General features: G+C 43.5%; 1 protein-coding gene across 1 annotated transcript in view; it reads right to left on the bottom strand.

The window, feature by feature from the left end:
• bcl11ba (BCL11 transcription factor B a) overlaps positions 1-23,769 on the bottom strand; it is a 59,499-nt gene that overhangs the window by 6,215 nt on the left and 29,515 nt on the right. The window contains exon 3 of the mRNA XM_056410798.1: positions 665-1,007. Coding sequence (XP_056266773.1) covers positions 665-1,007 — 343 coding nt within the window. The remainder of the gene's footprint in view (positions 1-664; positions 1,008-23,769) is intronic.

Raw genomic sequence — 23,769 nt, 5'->3', positions numbered from 1 at the left:
GTTAATCTTCCTTTATTAATATCTGTAGATAACCTGTTGCACACACATTCACTCTGTATACTTTACTTATTCATGTTTTATTAAAACGTCTTCATGTCTTCTCATCCTGCTCGTTGTGAGAATAGAGTTGTGACATAAACTCTGTTCACGTGTTGGACAGGAGTTACCAAGAGAACCAAGAGGTTCTGGTCCAGAGACTTAGGCCACGCCTCCAACACATATATGTCACTACTGTGTATTTAATATATACAAATACAGCATTTTATTATATTATATATAAAACTATATTTCCCCATAAAACGAGTATGCGGCTCTAGCTCAGCGGGGCAGGGGTTGAGTTCAGGACGCGCCCCCTCTGCGGATACACAGCCAGTAGAACTGAGGATGAAATCACTGGGAGCCAATAGAATCCTCTTGGGCTGTTGCTCTCGGCCCACCAGACCAGCTCCGTGTCTCAGGCGTCTCACCGCGAGAAGGGAAGTGCTGCTGAACCTCTGAGCACCAACCTCCATCTTAAAGGTCGTTGATACCACGACCTCACACACCTGTCCCTGACAGACGAGCAGCGCCTCTCCGTCTGCAGGTCCATCAGTGTGGACCACGGCGTGAGCTGACCCGTCTCCGAGCCTCTGAACAAGCATCACAGCGCCTCCAGGGCGTAAACGGGCCGGCCTCCAGGGCGTAGATGGGCCCGCCTCCAGGGCGTAGACGGGCCCAACTCCAGGGCGTAGATGGGCCCGCCTCCAGGGCGTAGATGGGCCCGCCTCCAGGGCGTAGACGGGCCCAACTCCAGGGCATAGATGGGCCCGCCTCCAGGGCATAGATGGGCCCGCCTCCAGGGCGTAGACGGGCCCGCCTCCAGGGCGTAGATGGGCCCGCCTCCAGGGCGTAGATGGGCCCGCCTCCAGGGCGTAGACGGGCCCGCCTCCAGGGTGTAGATGGGCCCGCCTCCAGGGCGTAGGCGGGCCCGTCAGACGCTAACAGGGAGTCGCTCTGGACCCTCATACCTGTGTTATATTTACATTACAGGAGGAACCGTCCCCAGTGTCCTCACAACAGGAGCTTCTGCTGCGTGTGTGTGTGTGTGTGTGTGTGTGTGTGTGTGTGTGTGTGTGTGTGTGTGTGTGTGTGTGTGTGTGTGTGTGTGTGTGTGTGTGTGTGTGAATGTGTGTGTGTGTGTATGTGAATGAATGTGTGTGTATGTGTGTATGTGAATGAATGTGTGTGTATGTCCTCTTCACAGATTAGAGGGATTAACAGAAGAGAGTGCCAGAGCATCGCAGCTAATCCCATTGCACCTAAGGAGTGTGTGTGTGTGTGTGTGTAGGATTAGGAGGAAACACTAGCACCACGATGCTCTCTAGAGCCCTTCCCACACACACATGCAGGATGCACCTGGTACAGGTACTGATGACGAGACGGGGAGAGAGAGGAGAGAGGAGAGTCTTATAGATACACTGAGCTCCTCTCTCTTCAGATGTCACGTGACCAGATGATCAATAGATGTCATGTGACCAGATGAACAATAGATGTCATGTGACTAGATGAACAATAGATGTCATGTGACCAGATGAACAATAGATGTCATGTGACTAGATGAACAATAGATGTCATGTGACCAGATGAACAATATATGTCATGTGACCTGATGAACAATAGATGTCATGTGACCAGATGAACAATAGATGTCATGTGACCAGATGAACAATAGATGTCATGTGACCAGATGAACAATAGATGTCATGTGACCAGATGAACAATAGATGTCATGTGACTAGATCAGGGGTCACCAACATTTTTGAAACCAAGAGCTACTTCTTGGGTACTGATTAATGCGAAGGGCTACCAGTTTGATACACACTTAAATAAATTGCCAGAAATAGCCAATTTGCTCAATTACCTTTAACTCTATGTTATTATTAATAATTAATGATATTTATCTTTGTGGAAACACTGATCATCTTCATGATTTCTCACAATAAATATATATAGAAACAGATAAATATCAATATGCAACACTTTATTTTTATATTTTCTCTAAGTGCACATTTTTCAAATTGAACATTTTAAATGATCACTTAAGACAGTCTTGTGAAATCACAATATCCCATTTTAACTAGTTAGCCACTAACATTTTTTAACAAATCATGAATTACTTTGCACCATGTTTGTACAAATAATAACTCATGTAAAATACAAAAGTCAACTCTCAAATTTTTAAATAAATCATGTCACACTTTGAACTGGACACCAAATTTGTTATCTGTTTCTTTGTCAGTTAGTGGGAAGCCTGGCATTGCATGCTGTTAACTAGTGTGTTGTACTCTGGTGTGTAACTTGACACTGCAACTCTGAGTGAGTCCTGCAGATGTGCATCAGTGAGGCGTGTTCTGTGTTTGTTCTTGATGAAGTTCATGTCAGAAAAGGCTGATTCACAAAGATAAGTTGAACCAAACAGGCTTGCAACCTTCATAGCTGCTGCGCATACACCACTGTACTTTTCTGTGTCAACAAGGCACCAAAAGTTTGGTGCAGCCTGGTGGGCTTTGAGGTGGAGGTCATTTTGCAGTGTTACAATTTCAATCTCCACCTGTTCAGCATCCAGGCTGAATGTTGCACTTAACTGCTCAGCAATGCATGATATGTCCACGTTCATGAAAGGATTAGAAATGAACGACACACATGGCTCAAGCTGATCCAGGTCACAAAACCTGTTCTCAAACTCTTGCCCAACTCTGTTTATGACCTGAGAGTACTTTTCTGCAACTTTGTCAAAAGTCTCAGATGCAGAAGCATTGTCTTTCAGCACCATCTGCACAGAGGGAAAGTGCAGCACTTTTTTACTCTGTAAATGCACAGAGAAAAGGTTCATCTTAGCTTTAAATGCATTTAAAGCACTTATCATATCGGCGATAGTTTTACCTTTGCCTTGCAGCTCACAGTTCAAACTGTTCAGTTTTCCAGTAATGTCCGTTAAAAATGCAAGGTCAAGTATCCACTCAGTGTCCTCCAGCAGCACGGTGTCCTCACCTCTGGACTGCATGAACTCTTTGATTTCACCCAAAAGTGACAAAAACGTTGCAAAATTCGTCCCCTGCTGAGCCATCGGATTTCTGTGTGTAGTAGCAGGTCACCATATTCAGCTGACAGCTCCTCCAAAAGTACCTTGAATGTCCTGTGCTGTTTAGCTCTGGAGCGGATGCTGTTTATGATCTTCACGACGGGAGTCATTACGTGCTCAAAGCAGATCACTTTTGCACATAAGGCCTGCTGGTGTATGATGCAGTGGTACTGCAGAAACTTTGGGAACTCTGGGTCAGCTTTACAGTGAGCAACGAATCCTATGTGTCGGCCGATCATAGCAGGAGCCCCATCCGTAGTCACTGATACCAGCTTTTCCAGCGGCACCTTTTTTTCCACCAAAAACTCCTTCACTGCGTTATAAATGTCAACTCCCCTCGTAGTTGTCTTCAGGGGCAGTAGTGTCAGAAGTTCTTCTTTTGTGGAGAAATCATCAAACACCATCCGGATAAAGACCATCAGCTGCGCCGTACTGCTGCTGTCCACCGACTCGTCACACTGGATGCTGAACCACCGGCACCTCGCCAGATCACGGTCCAGCTGGTCGGTCAAGTTCCCAGACATCGCCGACACTCTTCTTACCATTGTAGTTGCCCCGAGTTGAACATCGGAGAGACTGGAGAGTACATCGGTTCCATACTTCTCGTCTTCAAGCACAGTTTTAGCAATTATCATCATTGCTTCTTTGACAACCTCCCCGTCTGTAAATGCCTTCTTTTTCTTCATCAAGAATTGCGTAGCTCTAAACGAGGCTTCGTTGCTTTTGGGAGTTTTAACCGGTCTAGTGAAAAAAAGACTGCTGTTTGCACAAAGCTGCCTTTAACTCGCTGGCTTTTTCTGCGCCAAGCAGTGCGCTGCCCGGTGGGTAGTTAGCATGGTAGCTTGTGTGACACGTGGTAAAATGTCTCTCCACATTGTGCCGCTTTGCTATTCCACAGTTGCCCGCAAATTAAACACACGCAGGATCCTTTCACAGTGGTAAAAAACTCTACCTCCCATTCGTCGTGAAAATGATATGTTTTTTCTTTTTTCTGACATTTTTTGGGGTAACTCTTCTCCTCATATTAGCTGCGTCCGCTAACGTTAGCTTGTTTGTAAGAGCGCAACAAACGCTACGTTTTGGTCATGCGCACAATACTGACCTTTGAACTTTACTCGGTCAGAGTTCATTTATATTAAACACAAAAAACATTTTACATTTTAAGTGTTTATATATATATATTGTCATTTGTAAGTTACATGTAAGTGTGATTTAAACAAGAATAGCTAAATAAATAAATACAATTTAAAAAATAGAGGCAGCTCACTGGTAAGTGCTGCTATTTGAGCTATTTTTAGAACATGCCAGCGGGCGACTCATCTGGTCCTTACGGGCGACCAAGTGCCCGCGGGCACCGCGTTGGTGACCCCTGGACTAGATCAACAATAGATGTCATGTGACCAGATGAACAATAGATGTCATGTGACCAGATGAACAATAGATGTCATGTGACTAGATGAACAATAGATGTCATGTGACCAGGTGAACAATAGATGTCATGTGACTAGATGAACAATAGATGTCATGTGACCAGATGAACAATAGATCTCATGTGACCAGATGAACAATAGATGTCATGTGACCAGGTGAACAATAGATGTCATGTGACCAGATGAACAATAGATGTCATGTGACCAGATGAACAATAGATGTCATGTGACCAGATGAACAATAGATGTCATGTGACTAGATGAACAATAGATGTCATGTGACGAGATGAACAATAGATGTCATGTGACTAGATGAACAATAGATGTCATGTGACTATTTGAACAATAGATGTCATGTGACCAGATGAACAATAGATGTCATGTGACCAGATGAACAATAGATGTCATGTGACCAGATGAACAATATATGTCATGTGACTAGATGAACAATAGATGTCATGTGACCAGATGAACAATAGATGTCATGTGACCAGATGAACAATAGATGTCATGTGACCAGATGAACAATAGATGTCATGTGACCAGATGAACAATAGATGTCATGTGACCAGATGAACAATAGATGTCATGTGACCAGATGAACAATAGATGTCATGTGACCAGATGAACAATAGATGTCATGTGACCAGATGAACAATAGATGTCATGTGACCAGATGAACAATAGATGTCATGTGACCAGATGAACAATAGATGTCATGTGACCAGATGAACAATAGATGTCATGTGACCAGATGAACAATAGATGTCATGTGACCAGATGAACAATAGATGTCATGTGACCAGATGAACAATAGATGTCATGTGACCAGATGAACAATAGATGTCATGTGACCAGATGAACAATAGATGTCATGTGACTAGATGAACAATAGATGTCATGTGACCAGATGAACAATAGATGTCATGTGACTAGATGAACAATAGATGTCATGTGACCAGATGAATAATAGATGTCATGTGACCAGATGAACAATAGATGTCATGTGACCAGATGAACAATAGATGTCATGTGACCAGATGAACAATAGATGTCATGTGACTAGATGAACAATAGATGTCATGTGACTAGATGAACAATAGATGTCATGTGACCAGGTGAACAATAGATGTCATGTGACCAGGTGAACAATAGATGTCATGTGACTAGATGAACAATAGATGTCATGTGACCAGGTGAACAATAGATGTCATGTGACCAGATGAACAATAGATGTCATGTGACCAGATGAACAATAGATGTCATGTGACTAGATGAACAATAGATGTCATGTGACCAGATGAACAATAGATGTCATGTGACCAGATGAACAATAGATGTCATGTGACCAGATGAACAATAGATGTCATGTGACCAGATGAACAATAGATGTCATGTGACCAGATGAACAATAGATGTCATGTGACCAGGTGAACAATAGATGTCATGTGACCAGATGAACAATAGATGTCATGTGACCAGATGAACAATAGATGTCATGTGACTAGATGAACAATAGATGTCATGTGACCAGGTGAACAATAGATGTCATGTGACCAGATGAACAATAGATGTCATGTGACCAGATGAACAATAGATGTCATGTGACTAGATGAACAATAGATGTCATGTGACTAGATGAACAATAGATGTCATGTGACCAGGTGAACAATAGATGTCATGTGACTAGATGAACAATAGATGTCATGTGACCAGATGAACAATAGATGTCATGTGACTAGATGAACAATAGATGTCATGTGACCAGATGAACAATGGATGTCATGTGACTAGATGAACAATAGATGTCATGTGACTAGATGAACAATAGATGTCATGTGACCAGATGAACAATAGATGTCATGTGACCAGATGAACAATAGATGTCATGTGACTAGATGAACAATAGATGTCATGTGACCAGATGAACAATAGATGTCATGTGACCAGATGAACAATAGATGTCATGTGACCAGATGAACAATAGATGTCATGTGACCAGATGAACAATAGATGTCATGTGACCAGATGAACAATAGATGTCATGTGACTAGATGAACAATAGATGTCATGTGACCAGATGAACAATAGATGTCATGTGACCAGATGAACAATAGATGTCATGTGACCAGATGAACAATAGATGTCATGTGACCAGATGAACAATAGATGTCATGTGACTAGATGAACAATAGATGTCATGTGACTAGATGAACAATAGATGTCATGTGACTAGATGAACAATAGATGTCATGTGACCAGATGAACAATAGATGTCATGTGACTAGATGAACAATAGATGTCATGTGACCAGATGAACAATAGATGTCATGTGACCAGATGAACAATAGATGTCATGTGACCAGATGAACAATAGATGTCATGTGACCAGATGAACAATAGATGTCATGTGACTAGATGAACAATAGATGTCATGTGACTAGATGAACAATAGATGTCATGTGACTAGATGAACAATAGATGTCATGTGACCAGATGAACAATAGATGTCATGTGACCAGATGAACAATAGATGTCATGTGACCAGATGAACAATAGATGTCATGTGACCAGATGAACAATAGATGTCATGTGACCAGATGAACAATATATGTCATGTGACTAGATGAACAATAGATGTCATGTGACTAGATGAACAATAGATGTCATGTGACTAGATGAACAATAGATGTCATGTGACTAGATGAACAATAGATGTCATGTGACCAGATGAACAATATATGTCATGTGACTAGATGAACAATAGATGTCATGTGACGATGAACAATAGATGTCATGTGACTAGATGAACAATAGATGTCATGTGACCAGATGAACAATAGATGTCATGTGACCAGATGGACAATAGATGTCATGTGACTAGATGAACAATAGATGTCATGTGACTAGATGAACAATAGATGTCATGTGACCAGATGAACAATAGATGTCATGTGACCAGATGAACAATATATGTCATGTGACCAGATGAACAATAGATGTCATGTGACCAGATGAACAATAGATGTCATGTGACCAGATGACCAATAGATGTCATGTGACCAGATGAACAATAGATGTCATGTGACCAGATGAACAATAGATGTCATGTGACTAGATGAACAATAGATGTCATGTGACCAGATGAACAATAGATGTCATGTGACCAGATGAATAATAGATGTCATGTGACTAGATGAACAATAGATGTCATGTGACCAGATGAACAATAGATGTCATGTGACCAGATGAACAATAGATGTCATGTGACCAGATGAACAATAGATGTCATGTGACCAGATGAACTAATAGATGTCATGTGACCAGATGAACAATAGATGTCATGTGACCAGATGAGACAATAGATGTCATGTGACCAGATGAACTTAATAGATGTCATAGTGACTGAGATGAACAATAGATGTCATGTGACTAGATGAACAATATATGTCATAGCACCAGATGAACAATATAGATGTCATGTGACCAGAGAACAATAGATGTCATGTGACCAGATGAACAATAGATGTCATGTGACCAGATGAACAAGCATATGTCATGTGAGCCAGATGGAACAATAGATGTCATGTGACCAGATGAACAACTATAATGTCATGTGACCGATGAACAAAGTAGATGTCATGTGGACCAGATGAACAATGGATGTCAATGTGACCAGATGAACAATAGATGTCATGTGACCCAGATGAACAATAGATGTCATGTGACTAGATGAACAATAGATGTCCCGTGTGACCAGATGAACAATAGATGTCATGTGACAGATGAACAATATATGTCATGTGACCAGATGAGGAGACAATAGATGTCATGTGACTAGATGAACAATATTAGATGTCATGTGACCAGATGAACAATAGATAATCATGAAATGACCAGATGAACAATAGATGTCATGTGACCAAGATGAACAATAGATGTCATGTGACCAGGTGAACAATATAGATGTCATGTGAGACCAAGGATGAGACAATAGATGTCATAATGTGACCAGATGAACAATAGATGTCATGTGACTAGATGAACAATAGATGTCATGCTGAGCCAGATGAACAATAGATGTCATGCTTGACCAGATGAACAATAGATGTCATGTGACAGATAGACAATAGATGTCATGTGACCAGATGAACAATAGATGTCATGTGACCAGATAGACAATATGTGTCATGTGACCAGATGAACAATAGATGTCATGTGACCAGATGAACAATATATGTCATGTGACCAGATGAACAATAGATGTCATGTGACCAGATGAACAATAGATGTCATGAGACTAGATGAACAATAGATGTCATGTGACCAGATGAACAATAGATGTCATGTGACCAGATGAACAATAGATGTCATGTGACCAGATGAACAATAGATGTCATGTGACCAGATGAACAATAGATGTCATGTGACCAGATGAACAATAGATGTCATGTGACCAGATGAACAATAGATGTCATGTGACCAGATGAACAATAGATGTCATGTGACCAGATGAACAATAGATGTCATGTGACCAGATATGTCATGTGACTAGATGAACAATAGATGTCATGTGACCAGATGAACAATAGATGTCATGTGACCAGATGAACAATAGATGTCATGTGACCAGATGAACAATAGATGTCATGTGACTAGATGAACAATAGATGTCATGTGACCAGATGAACAATAGATGTCATGTGACCAGATGAACAATAAATAGATGACTAATGGATGAACAATAGATGTCATGTGACCAGATGAACAATATATGACATGAGACCAGATAGACAATATATGTCATGTGACTGAATAAACAGCTATATGTCATGTGAGCCAGATAATTAATAAGTCATGTGACCAGATGCACAATAGATGTCATGTGACTAGATGAACAATAGATGTCATGTGAACACATGGACAATAGATGTCATGTGTACAGATGAACAATAGATGTCATGTGATGAATAGACAACCAAATGTCGCTGACTAGATGGACAATAGATGCCATGTGACCAGATGAACAATAGATGTCATGTGACCAGATGAACAATAGATGTCATGTGACCAGGATGAACAATAGATGTCATGTGACCAGATGAACAATAGATGTCATGTGACCAGATGAACAATAGATGTCATGTGACTTGATGAACAATAGATGTCATGTGACCCAGATGAACAATGATGTCATGTGACCAGATGAACAATAGATGTCATGTGACCAGATGAACAATAGATGTCCATGTGACCAGATGAACAATAGATGTCATGTGACCAGATGAACAATATGTCATGTGACTAGATGAACAATAGATGTCATGTGACCAGATGAACAATAGATGTCATGTGACTAGATGAACAATAGATGTCATGTGACCAGATGAACAATAGATGTCATGTGACTAGATGAACAATAGATGTCATGTGACCAGATGAACAATAGATGTCATGTGACCAGATGAACAATAGATGTCATGTGACCAGATGAACAATAGATGTCATGTGACCAGATGAACAATAGATGTCATGTGACCAGGTGAACAATAGATGTCATGTGACTAGATGAACAATATATGTCATGTGACCAGATGAACAATAGATGTCATGTGACCAGATGAACAATAGATGTCATGTGACTAGATGAACAATAGATGTCATGTGACCAGATGAACAATAGATGTCATGTGAACAGATGAACAATAGATGTCATGTGACTAGATGAACAATAGATGTCATGTGACCAGGTGAACAATGATGGACAGATAGACAGATAAACAATAGATGTCATGTGACAGATGAACAATAGATGTCATGTGACCAGATGAACAATAGATGTCATGTGACCAAGATGAACTTAATAATAGATGTCATGTGACCAGATGAACAATAGATGTCATGACAGATGAACAATAGATGTCATGTGACCAGATGAACAATAGATGTCATGTGACCAGATGAACAATAGATGTCATGTGACTAGATGAACAATAGATGTCATGTGACCAGATGAACAATAGATGTCATGTGACTAGATGAACAATAGATGTCAAGTGACCAGATGAACAATAGATGTCATGTGACCAGATGAACAATAGATGTCATGTGACCAGATGAACAATAGATGTCATGTGACTAGATGAACAATAGATGTCATGTGAGATGAACAATAGATGTCATGTGACCAGATGAACAATAGATGTCATGTGACTCGATGAACAATAGATGTCATGTGACCAGATGAACAATAGATGTCATGTGACCAGATGAACAATAGAGTTTTATTTTGTCATGTGACCAGATGAACAAATTTGTCTGGGGTGCTTTACAGTCATGGTTCATCCACTGCCCCAAAACCTCATCGGATAGGAAAAGAGCTCCCAAATAACCCTTCGGGAAAAAGGGAAGGAAATGGAGGAGGCAAGCAGGATCCCTCTCTCCTAGATGTCATGTGACCAGATGAACAATAGATGTCATGTGACCAGATGAACAATAGTGTCATGTGACCAGATGAACAATAGATGTCATGTGACCAGATTCATAGTAGGCATATTCCCGATGGGAACCTCCACGATCCATCAGGCAGATGGTGGTGGGGAGGAGGTGGGCGGGTCTCTCAACAGTGGGCGGAGTCTCAACAGGACAGTGGGCGTGGTCATGAGCACAGAATTCCAGGCAGGCAGTCCATCAGGCAGATGGGATCTGTGCCGTCTCGCAGGGTCCGATGACCCCAGGGGCGGTAAAGTCAAAAGGACTTCAGGGAGGAAGCGGATGAACAATAGATGTCATGTGACCAGATGAACAATAGATGTCATGTGACCAGGTGGACAATAGATGTCATGGGACCAGATGGACTCAATAATAGATGTCATGTTACTGGATGAACAATAGATGTCATGTGACCTGATGAACAATAGATGTCATGTTACTGGATGAACAATAGATGTCATGTGACGATAGCAGATGAACAATAGATGTCATGTGACCAGATGAACAATAGATGTCATGTGACCAGATGAACAATAGATGTAATGTGACCAGATGAACAATAGATGTCATGTGACCAGATGAACAATAGATGTCATGTGACTGAATGAACAATAGATGTCATGTGACCAGATGAACAATAGATGTCATGTGACCAGATGAACCATGGAATGTCATGTGACCAGATGAACAATAGATGTCATGTGACTAGATGAACAATAGATGTCAATGTGACCAGATGAACAATAGATGTCATGTGACCAGATGAACAATAGATAATCATGTGACCAGATGAACAATAGATGTCATGTGACTGAATGAACAATTAGATGTCATGTGTGTCCTAGATGAACAATAGATGTCATGTGACCAGATGAACAATAGATGTCATGTGACTTGGATGAACAATAGATGTCTCATGAGACCAGATGAACAATAGATGTCATGTATGACCAGATGGACAGTAGATGTCAGTGTGACCAGATGAACAATAGATGTCATGTGACCAGATGAACAATAGATGTCATGTGACCAGATGAACAAGTAGATGTATTTCCTCATGTGACCAGACTCGAACAATAGATGTCACCGTTCATCCTCTTCGCCGCTGTGTACTTCCTAGATGAACAATGGATGTCATGTGACCCAGATGGAACAATAGAGCCTGTCATGAGACTTGGATGAACAATAGATGTAGCGGCGTGCTGCTTACCAGATGAACAATAAATGTGTGTGTGTGTGTGTGTGTGTGTGTGTGTGTGTGTGTGTGCTGTGACAGATGAACAAGGGTCTTAGCATGTTCAGTGACCAGTGTGACATGTCAATAGATGTCATGTAGGACGTTCTTACCGTACGTTATTAACAAGTATAAAGTGAATGTTTCCTCTTCTCACGAGACTCGTCCAGCTCGACCTTGTCACCGTTCATCCTCTTCATCGCACAATGACACTTCCTTCTTCACTCCCTGGATGTTCTTCATCACTTGACCGACATTCGACCTGTTAAAGGTAAAACAAAGGAATGGCAACGAGGCTGCTTACACACCAAAGCATCCCGGACCGTATCTGTGTGTGTGTGTGTGTGTGTGTGTGTGTGCTGACAGGCCAAAGGTGTAGCTGCCAGTGCAGTGTGTGTCATGTGACCAGTGTGAACAATAGATGGTCATGTGGAGCCCAGACATCTGAACTCATAGGCACTGTCATGCACAGGAGGAGACTGAACGTGTGTCATGTGACTTCATGAACAATAGATGCTGATTGCTTTGGCCTCCAACCACTTTTGTGCTGTATCCAATACAAGGTCAGCTAAAGTGACTAGATTAACCTATCTCTTTGAGATGTCACTTATGGTACTTCTATCTCTTCGAGATGAGACCATATATCTTGGAGGTACCTTATATCTTGGAGGTACTTGAGTACCTTACTGTCTATGTGTATGGCGCTTATCTAGAGAATCTATCAGTGAAACGCGGCAACCTACCTCGGTGCGTTGATGCTGTGATGTTTTTGTTGTTTTTAAATCTTAAATACTGTTTTTCTTGATTTCCCAGAGCTCTTTCACCAGAAGAGCTCTTGAACATCAGGGAACAACTCTAAGCGGTTATTTCCAGCGTTTTAACTTCTGTGGGTTACTGGACATTTTGTAAAGGTGTGCTCACCTTAACCTGTGTGAGATGCGCGCCGAGAAGAGGAAAGCGGCTCAGGGGCGCTCGTATGCTGACTGCGGAAGCAGGGGATCTCGTACAGGCGCTGCCGGGCATATTTCTCTCAACGTCCGCTCACTGTGCAACAAACTGGACGAGACTCCAGCTGCTGGTGAAGGGAGAGACAGAGACTTCTCCTCATCCTCCGTCCTGTGCTTTCTACTGGAATCATGGCTAAGTGGATCGATACCAGACTCTGCGGCTCTCAGCTACGCTTCCAGCTGGCTTCCAGCTATTCCGGCGGACCCGGGTCACTGAGCTCTCCGGAAAAACAAAGGTGGAGGAATCTGCTTTACCTCAACAACGGCTGGTGCAGCGGCAGTAGCAGATGATTCTACAGCACTGTTAGCGGACCTGGAATCTTTATCATTCACTGCAAACCCTTCTACTCCCCACGTGAGTTAACTTCATTCATCCTGGCGGAGTTTACATGCCGCAGAAGCGTGCAACGACACAACGACCCTAAACTGAACAGATACAGTTGTGTGGAGGCCGGACCTTCCGGACTCTTTAATTATTGTACTCGGGGAGTTTTAACAAAAGGAGCCTCAGCCTGAACTCCTAAATATAGACAGTTTAATTAATGCCCTACCAGGAGAAGAGCTGATTCTGGACCACTGCTACACAACAATCCAGCAGAGGCCTTATCACGCCGTCCTCGCGACTTGCACTGGGAAACTCTGACCACGTCATGCTTCATCTGTTTCCCTCATGCAGGCAGAGGCTAAAGCCCTGCAAACCTGTGGTGAGGAAGTCCAAGAAGTGGACCAGTGAGGCACTGGAGGAGCTGCGGGCGTGCTTGGTCGGTACTGACTGGGATGTCATCAGGACTGCTACCAACAGCCTGGATGAGTACACAGGGCTGTAACTTCACTACATCAGCTTCTGTGAGGACAGCTGTATTCCATCCCAGCTCCAGGGTGAGTTATAACAGCGACAAACCCTGGTTCTGTGAACTCAGGAAGCTAAGACTGCAGAAGGACCAGGCATTGGGAGTGGAGGACAAGGACCTGTACACAGGGGGTCAAATACCAGGTTTAGCAAAGGCGGTGAGAGATGCTAAGCTTCTGCTCTGAGAAACTGCAACAGCTTGCTCTCAGCAAAGCGACTCTGCTTCTGTCTGGAGAGCTCAGGCAGATCACAGCATTCCTGAAAGCCCAAATCACCCCACTCCATGAACAATGTGCTTCTGGCAGGCGAGCTAAATAGTTCTACTGCAGCTTTGAAAAGACAATGGAGCAGTCCTGAGACAATCCCCCACAGCCCCATCAACAAGCCACAGACCATCAGCCCACACTCCCCCAGCCCATCAGGGGCTCACACCTCTAGACACCCTCCATCAACTCAGCTGACGCCTCGTCATCCTGGAGAGAGGCGTCAACAGGCTGTTTAAAAAGCAGAACCCCGCATAAAGCAGCGGGACCGGACTCCGTCTCCCCTCCACCCTGAAACTGTGCTGACCAGCTGTCTCCGGTGTTCACGACATCTTCAACACACCTCCCTGGAGACATGCCACGTTCAGCCTGCTTCAAGGCCTCCACCATCATCCCGTCCCCAAAAACTTGAGATCACAGGACTCAAGCGTGACTACAGGCCCGTCGCCCCCTGACCTCTGTGGTCATGAGAGTCGCACTGAGCAGCTGGTCCTGTCACCTCAAGACCATCACCGACCCTCCTGGGACCCCTGCAGTTCGCCTACAGAGCCAACAGGTCTGCAGGCGATGACACAGTCAACATGGCCCTTCACTACATCCTCCAGCATCTGGACTCCCGAGGAACCCTCGCCCAGGATCCTGTTTGTGGACTTCAGCTCTGCTTTCAATACAATCATCACGTCCCTGCTGGGACAAGCTCTCCCAGCTGCACGTGCCCAGGCTCCACCTGCAGGTGGATCACAGACTTCCTGACCGACAGGAAGCAGCACGTTGGAGGCTGAAACTCGTCTCAGGCTCCCGGACCACCTAGCTGGGGTTCCCCCCCAAGGCTGTGTTCTTTCCCTCTGCTGTTCTCCTGTACCAACAGCTGCACCTCCAGTCACCAGTCCGTCAAGCTCCCACAAAGTTCTTGCGGATGACACCACCCTCATTGGACTCATCTCTGGTGGGGACATGAGACATGGCCTACAGGTGGGGGACTGCCACCTGGTGACCTGGTGCAGCCAAGAACTGTTTCCTGGAGCTCAGCGCTCTGAAGACAGTGGAGATGGTTGTGGATTTCAGGAGGAATGCAGCCCCACCCGCCCCTCTCATCCTGTGTGACTCCCCGTCGGCTGTGAGTCCCTGCACCTTCCTGGGCTCCATCATCACCCAGAGACCTCAGAGTGGGAGCTGAACATCGGCTCCATCTCCAAGAAGGCCAGCAAGAGGATGTTCTTCCTGAGGCAGGTGAGGAAATTCAACCTGCCAGGGGAGATGATGGGTACAATTCTACACACGACCATCGTTGAGTCCATCATCTGCTCCTCCATCACCGTCTGGCACCCTGCAGCCACAGCCAAAGACAAGCGCAGCTGCAGAGGCATCATCAACTTCGGCCGAGGAGGTTATGCCGGCTGCAATCTGCCTTCCCTCCAGGTCCTGTTCACTTCCAGGTCACTGAAGCGGGCCAGAAAGATTGTCAGCCGTGACCCTCCCACCTGGACACTCCTGTTCGGTCCTCCCTCGGGAGGAGGCTCACTGTGATCTATCATGACAACGACCACCGCCACACCAATAGCTTTTTCCCGTCGCGACAGTCGGGGCTCATCAATGGACCCCCGGGACTGTTGACATGTCACCCCAGGACTACCACCTCTTCTTCCACCTTCCTCTCTCCTCCTTCTTCCGCTCCTTCCTCTTCCTCCTCCTCCCTCTTCCTCCCACTCCTCCTCCCTCCTCCTTCTTCTTCCCTCCTCCACACGTCCTTTACACATGCCACTTTATTTAACACTGCACTTTAACTAAAATACACCACTTGAAGCAACACACCAAACACTTTCCACATTACTTGTTGTCTTTCTGTCGTGTTGATTGTTGTTTGTTTGTCATGTCCAAATGTTGCACCTTCCACCAAAAAAATTCCCCGTTTGTGTAAACATTCCTGTGGCAATAAAACTGTGTTTCTGATTCTGATTCTGGTCATCTGTAAGTTGATCCCACATCTATGATTGATCCATGGATTGATCAACATCTGTGGCAGTTAATCCACAGGTTGATCTACATCTGTGATGGTTGATCCCACATCTGTAGAGAGGTTGATCTACATATGTAATGGTTGATCCACATCTGTACAGGTTGATCCACATCTAATGATGGTTGATCCACATCTGTGAGGTTGATCTACATCTGTAGTGGTTGATCCCACAGCTGTAGAGGTTGATCTACATCTGTGGGGTTGATCCCACATCTGTGAGAGGTTGATCCATGATTTGATCCAACATCCTGTAGAGGTTAATCCACAGGTTGATCTACATCTTATGATGGTTGATCCATCTGTAGGGGTTGATCTACATATCAATAGTTGATCTGTCCTGTACAAGGTTGATCCACATCTGTAGTGGTTGATCCACATCTGTACAGGTTGATCCACATCTGTGAGGATTTGATCCGCATCTATGAGGTTGATCCACATCTGTAGTGGATTGATCATCTGTGCAGGTTGATCCATCTGTGGGGTTGATCAACATCTGTAGATTGATCCACATCTGTACAGGATTGAGCCACATCTGCTTGGTGGTTGATCCACATCTGTGAGGTTGATCCACATCTGTGGGTTGATCCCCTGTCTGTACATGTTGATCCCACATCTGAGGGCAGTCATGTCTGCCTGGGTTGATCCCATGTGGTTGATCCACATCTGTAGAGGTTGAACCACATGCCATACATGTTGATCCACATCTGTGAGGGTTGATCCATGGGTTGATCAGCATCTGTAAGTTGATCCACATCTGTAGGTTGATCCACATCATGCAGGTTGATCCATCTGTGGTGGTTGATCCATATCTGTAGAGGTTGATCACAGGTTGATCTACATCATAGTGGTTGATCCAAGTTGATGAGGTTGATCCACATCTGTGAGGATTGATCCACATCTGTACAGGATTGATCCACATCTGTGTACATGTTGATCCACATCTGGGGGTTGATCCATGGGTTGATCAACATCTGTGAGGGATTGATACATCTGTGGGGTTGATCCACATCTGTGGGATCCAGTCCACATCTGTGGTGGTTGATCCATATCTGGGGTTGATCCCACATCTGTAGAGGTTGATCCACATCTGTACAGGTTGATCCACATCTGTAGAGGTTGGTCCACATCTGTATGTTGATCCATCTGTAGAGGTTGATCTACATCTGTAGTGGTTTATCCACATCTGTACAGGTTGATGTCCATCTGTGAGGTTGATGTACATCTGTAGTGGTTGATCACATCTGTGAGGATTGATCTACATCTGTAGTGGTTGATCCACATCTGTGGGGTTGATGTACATCTGTAGATGATCCCACATCTGTAGAGGATTGATCTACATCTGTAGTGGTTGATCCACATCCTGCAGTGGTTTATCCACATCTATGAGGTTGATGTCCATCTGTGGGGTTGATGTACATCTGTAGTGGTTGATCCCACATCTGTAGAGGTTGATCTACATCTGTAGTGGATTGATCCACATCTGTGGGGTTGATCATAGGTTGATCAGCATCTGTGGGAGTTCGATCCACAGGTTATTCACACATCTGTAGTGGTTGATCCAGGAACAGTGAGGTTGGTCCACATCATGGGATCCACATCCAAGTTGATCCACATCATGATGGATTTGATCCATATCTGTGGAGTTGATCCACATCTGTGAGGGATTGATCTGCATCTGTAGTGTGATCCACATCTGTAGTAAGTTGATCCACATCTCATGAGAGTTGATCTACATCTGTAGTGGATTGATCCCTCTGTAGAGTTGATCTACATCTGTGGTGGATTGATCCACATCTGTAGAGATTGATCTACATCTGTAGTGTTGATCCTCATTCTGATAAGTTCTGCCAACACGGGGCCAATGGCGATGACAGTTCTCGGCAAACAGCCAATCAAACTGCAGCGAGGCCACAGGAGGTGTGATGTAATATATTATATGAAAACACCGAAGGGTCCACAGTAAAATATGAATAGAACACATCGTAGTATGACCCTCAGAGGTCATCCAAGAGGTGTTTAAGCTGTTATAATGATGAAGTCCAGGTCCAACTAGAATAACTGTGGAAGCTCCACCGCTTAATATTTAAGAGTTAGATACCTGAATATTAATATGAGTGTGTGTATCTGGTGCATGCGTTTGATGTGTGTGTGTGTGTTTGTGTGTTTGTGTAGTTGTGTGTGTGTGTGTGTGTGTGTGTGTGGGTGTGTTTGTGTGGCCTGCAGGCTGCAGACATCTGCGATTGAAATGAACAGCCATGTATATCTCTATAAACACCAGAGCATGAGACTAGTGAGCTGACCTGGAACACACACACACACGTACACACAGACACACACAGACACACTCACAGACACACACACACACTCACAGACACACACACACACACAGACACACAGACACACACAGACATACACAGACACGTACACACAGACACACACACTCACAGACACGTACACACACACACACACACAAAAACACACAGACACGTACACACAGACACACACACACACAGACATACACATACACACTCACAGACACACACACACAGACATACACAGACACGTACACACACACACAGACATACACAGACACACTCACAGACACACACAGACACACACACATACACACACCTTCCTCTGCTGAACACAGCTCATGAGTCCCATAATAATCTGATTATTCAAACCATGAATATTATAATATTTACTCTTCAAAGCAACGCTCCTCGCTAAGCCGTTGAGGGGCGTTCAATGACCCAACGACAGGTGAGAGTCTGGTTGTGGCTCGCACATAATGACTGCAGAGTAATGAACTGAAATGAACTGTTTCATAAGCCACACCCCCTGTCTGGTGATAATCCACGCCCCCTGTGAGCGCAGCAGGAAGGAAGTGAAGAGACGCCTGCACACAAGGTCCACTTTCAAAATAAAAGCACATGCTTTCTTTCATTAAATCTTTTTGTATGCCCTGGCACACAACCCTCACCATGTACACAACCCTCACCATGTACACAACCCTCACAATGTACACAACCCTCACCATGTAAACAACCATCATCATATACACAACCCTCACCATGTACACAACCCTCACCATGGAAACAACCATCATCATATACACAACCCTCACCATGTACACAACCCTCACCATGTAAACAACCTCACCATACACAACCATCACCATGTACACAACCATCACCATGTACACAACCCTCACCATATACACAACCCTCACATGTACACAACCTCACCATGTACACAACCATCACCATGTACACAACCTCATCATGTACACAACCTCACCATGTATACACAATCCTGACCATAAACAACCTCACCATGTACACAACCTCACCATATATTAACCCTCACCATGTACATAACCTCAATGTAATACACAACCCTCACCATAAACAACCATCATCATGTACATAACCATCACCATGTACACACAACCTCATCATGTACACAACCTCACCATGTACAACCCTCACCATGTAAACAACCATCATCATGTAAACAACCTCACCATGTAAACAACCATCATCATGTACATAACCCTCACTATGTACACAACCATCATCATGTACACAAGCCTCACCATGTAAACAACCATCATCATATACACAACCTCACCATGTACACAACCTCACCATGTACACAACCTCACCATGTAAACAACCATCATCATATACACAACCTCACCATGTACACAACCTCACTATAAACAACCATCATGTACACAACCTCACCATGTGAACAACCATCATCATATACACACCTCACCATGTACACATAACCTCACCATGTACACAACCTCACCATGTACACAACCTCACCATGTACACAACCCTCACCATGTACACAACCCTCACCATGTAAACAACCCTCATCATATACACAACCCTCACCATGTACACAACCCTCATCATGTACACAACCCTCACCATGTAAACAACCATCATCATATACACAACCCTCACCATGTAAACAACCCTCACCATGTACACAACCTCATCATATAATAACCTCACCATGTACACAACCTCATCATGTAACAACCATCACCATGTAAACAACCCTCATCATGTACACAACCATCATCATGTACACAACCCTCACCATGTAAACAACCATCATCATGTACACAACCCTCACCATGTACACAACCCTCACCATGTAAACAACCCTCACCATGTACACAACCCTCACCATGTACACAACCCTCACCATGTACACAACCCTCACCATGTAAACAACCCTCACCATGTACACAACCCTCACCATGTACACAACCCTCACCATGTAAACAACCATCATCATGTACACAACCCTCACCATGTACACAACCATCATCATGTACACAACCCTCACCATGTACACAACCCTCACCATGTAAACAACCATCATCATGTACACAACCCTCACCATGTACACAACCCTCACCATGTAAACAACCATCATCATGTACACAACCCTCACCATGTAAACAACCATCATCATGTACACAACCCTCACCATGTAAACAACCATCATCATATACACAACCCTCACCATGTACACAACCCTCATCATGTACACAACCCTCACCATGTAAACAACCCTCATCATGTACACAACCATCATCATGTACACAACCCTCACCATGTAAACAACCATCATCATATACAACTCACCATGTACACAACCTCACCATGTAAACAACCTCACCATGTACACAACCCTCACCATGTAAACAACCTCACCATGTACACAACCTCACCATGTACACAACCCTCACCATGTAAACAACCATCATCATGTACACAACCCTCACCATGTACACAACCATCACCATGTACACAACCCTCACCATATACACAACCCTCACCATGTACACAACCCTCACCATGTACACAACCCTCACCATGTAAACAACCATCATCATATACACAACCCTCACCATGTACACAACCCTCACCATGTACACAACCCTCATCATGTACACAACCCTCACCATGTAAACAACCATCACAATGTACACAACCCTCACCATGTAAACAACCCTCACCATGTACACAACTCTCACCATGTACACAACCCTCACCATGTACACAACTCTCACCATGTACACAACCATCACAATGTACACAACCCTCACCATGTAAACAACACTCACCATGTACACAACCCTCACCATGTAAACAACCATCATCATGTACACAACCCTCATCATGTAAACAACCCTCATCATATACACAACCCTCACCATGTACACAACCCTCAGCATGTAAACAACCATCATCATGTACACAACCCTCATCATGTAAACAACCCTCATCATATACACAACCCTCACCATGTACACAACCCTCAGCATGTAAACAACCCTCACCATGTACACAACCATCATCATGTACACAACCCTCACCATGTACACAACCCTCACCATGTAAACAACCATCATCATGTACACAACCCTCATCATGTAAACAACCATCATCATGTACACAACCCTCATCATGTACACAACCCTCACCATGTAAACAACCATCATCATGTACACAACCCTCACCATGTACACAACCCTCACCATGTAAACAACCCTCACCATGTAAACAACCCTCACCATGTACACAACCCTCACCATGTAAACAACCTTCACCATGTACACAACCCTCACCATGTAAACAACCTTCACCATGTACACAACCCTCACCATGTACACAACCCTCACCATGTAAACAACCATCATCATGTACACAACCCTCATCATGTACAACCTCACATGTACTGACCAGATAAACAATAGATGTCATGTGACTAGATGAACAATAGATGTCATGTGACCAGATGAACAATAGATGTCATGTGTCTAGATGAACAATGGATGGTGAACAATAGATGTCATGTGACCAGATGAACAATAGATGTCATGTATTCATTGATTAATAGATGTCGTAAATTGAATGAACAATATATGTCGGCATGACCAGGTGAACAATAGATGTCATGAGACCAGATAAACAATAGATGTCATGTGACCAGATGAACAATAGATGTCATGTGACCAGATGAACAATAGATGTCATGTGACCAGATGAACAATAGATGTCATGTGACTAGATGAACAATAGATGTTATGTGACTAGATGAACAATATATGTCATGTGACCAGATGAACAATAGATGTCATGTGACTAGATGAACAATATATGTCATGTGACCAGATGAACAATAGATGTCATGTGACTAGATGAACAATAGATGTCATGTGACCAGATGAACAATATATGTCATGTGACTAGATGAACAATAGATGTCATGTGACCAGATGAACAATAGATGTCATGTGACCAGATGAACAATAGATGTCATGTGACCAGGTGAACAATAGATGTCATGTGACCAGATGAACAATAGATGTCATGTGACCAGATGAACGTGATATCCGTGTGAATAGATGAACGTGGTCATGTGACCGGATGAACAATAGATGTCATGTGACCAGATGAACAATAGATGTCATGTGACTAGATGAACAATAGATGTCATGTGACCAGATGAACAATAGATGTCATGTGACCAGATGAACAATAGATGTCATGTGACCAGATGAACAATAGATGTCATGTGACCAGATGAACAATAGATGTCATGTGACCAGATGAACAATAGATGTCATGTGACCTGATGAACAATAGATGTCATGTGACAAGATGAACAATAGATGTCATGTACCAGATGAACAATAGATGTCATGTGAATGAACAATAGATGTCATGTGACCTGATGAACAATAGATGTCATGTGACCAGATGAACAATAGATGTCATGTGACCAGATGAACAATAGATGTCATGTGACCAGATGAACAATAGATGTCATGTGACCAGATGAACAATAGATGTCATGTGACTAGATGAACAATAGATGTCATGTGACCAGATGAACAATAGATGTCATGTGACTAGATGAACAATAGATGTCATGTGACCAGATGAACAATAGATGTCATGTGACCAGATGAACAATAGATGTCATGTGACTAGATGAACAATAGATGTCATGACCAGATGAACAATATGTCATGTGATGAACAATAGATGTCATGTGACCAGATGAACAATAGATGTCATGTGACCTGATGAACAATAGATGTCATGTGACCAGATGAACAATAGATGTCATGTGACCAGATGAACAATAGATGTCATGTGACCAGATGAACAATAGATGTCATGTGACCAGATGAACAATAGATGTCATGTGACTGGATGAACAATAGATGTCATGTGACTTGAAGAACAATAGATGTCATGTGACCAGATGAACAATAGATGTCATGTGACCAGATGAACAATAGATGTCATGTGACT

The sequence above is a fragment of the Pseudoliparis swirei genome, unplaced genomic scaffold (assembly GCF_029220125.1).
Source record: "Pseudoliparis swirei isolate HS2019 ecotype Mariana Trench unplaced genomic scaffold, NWPU_hadal_v1 hadal_27, whole genome shotgun sequence".
NCBI classification, from domain to species: domain Eukaryota; kingdom Metazoa; phylum Chordata; class Actinopteri; order Perciformes; family Liparidae; genus Pseudoliparis; species Pseudoliparis swirei.
This window is presented reverse-complemented; position numbering and strand designations above follow the sequence as displayed.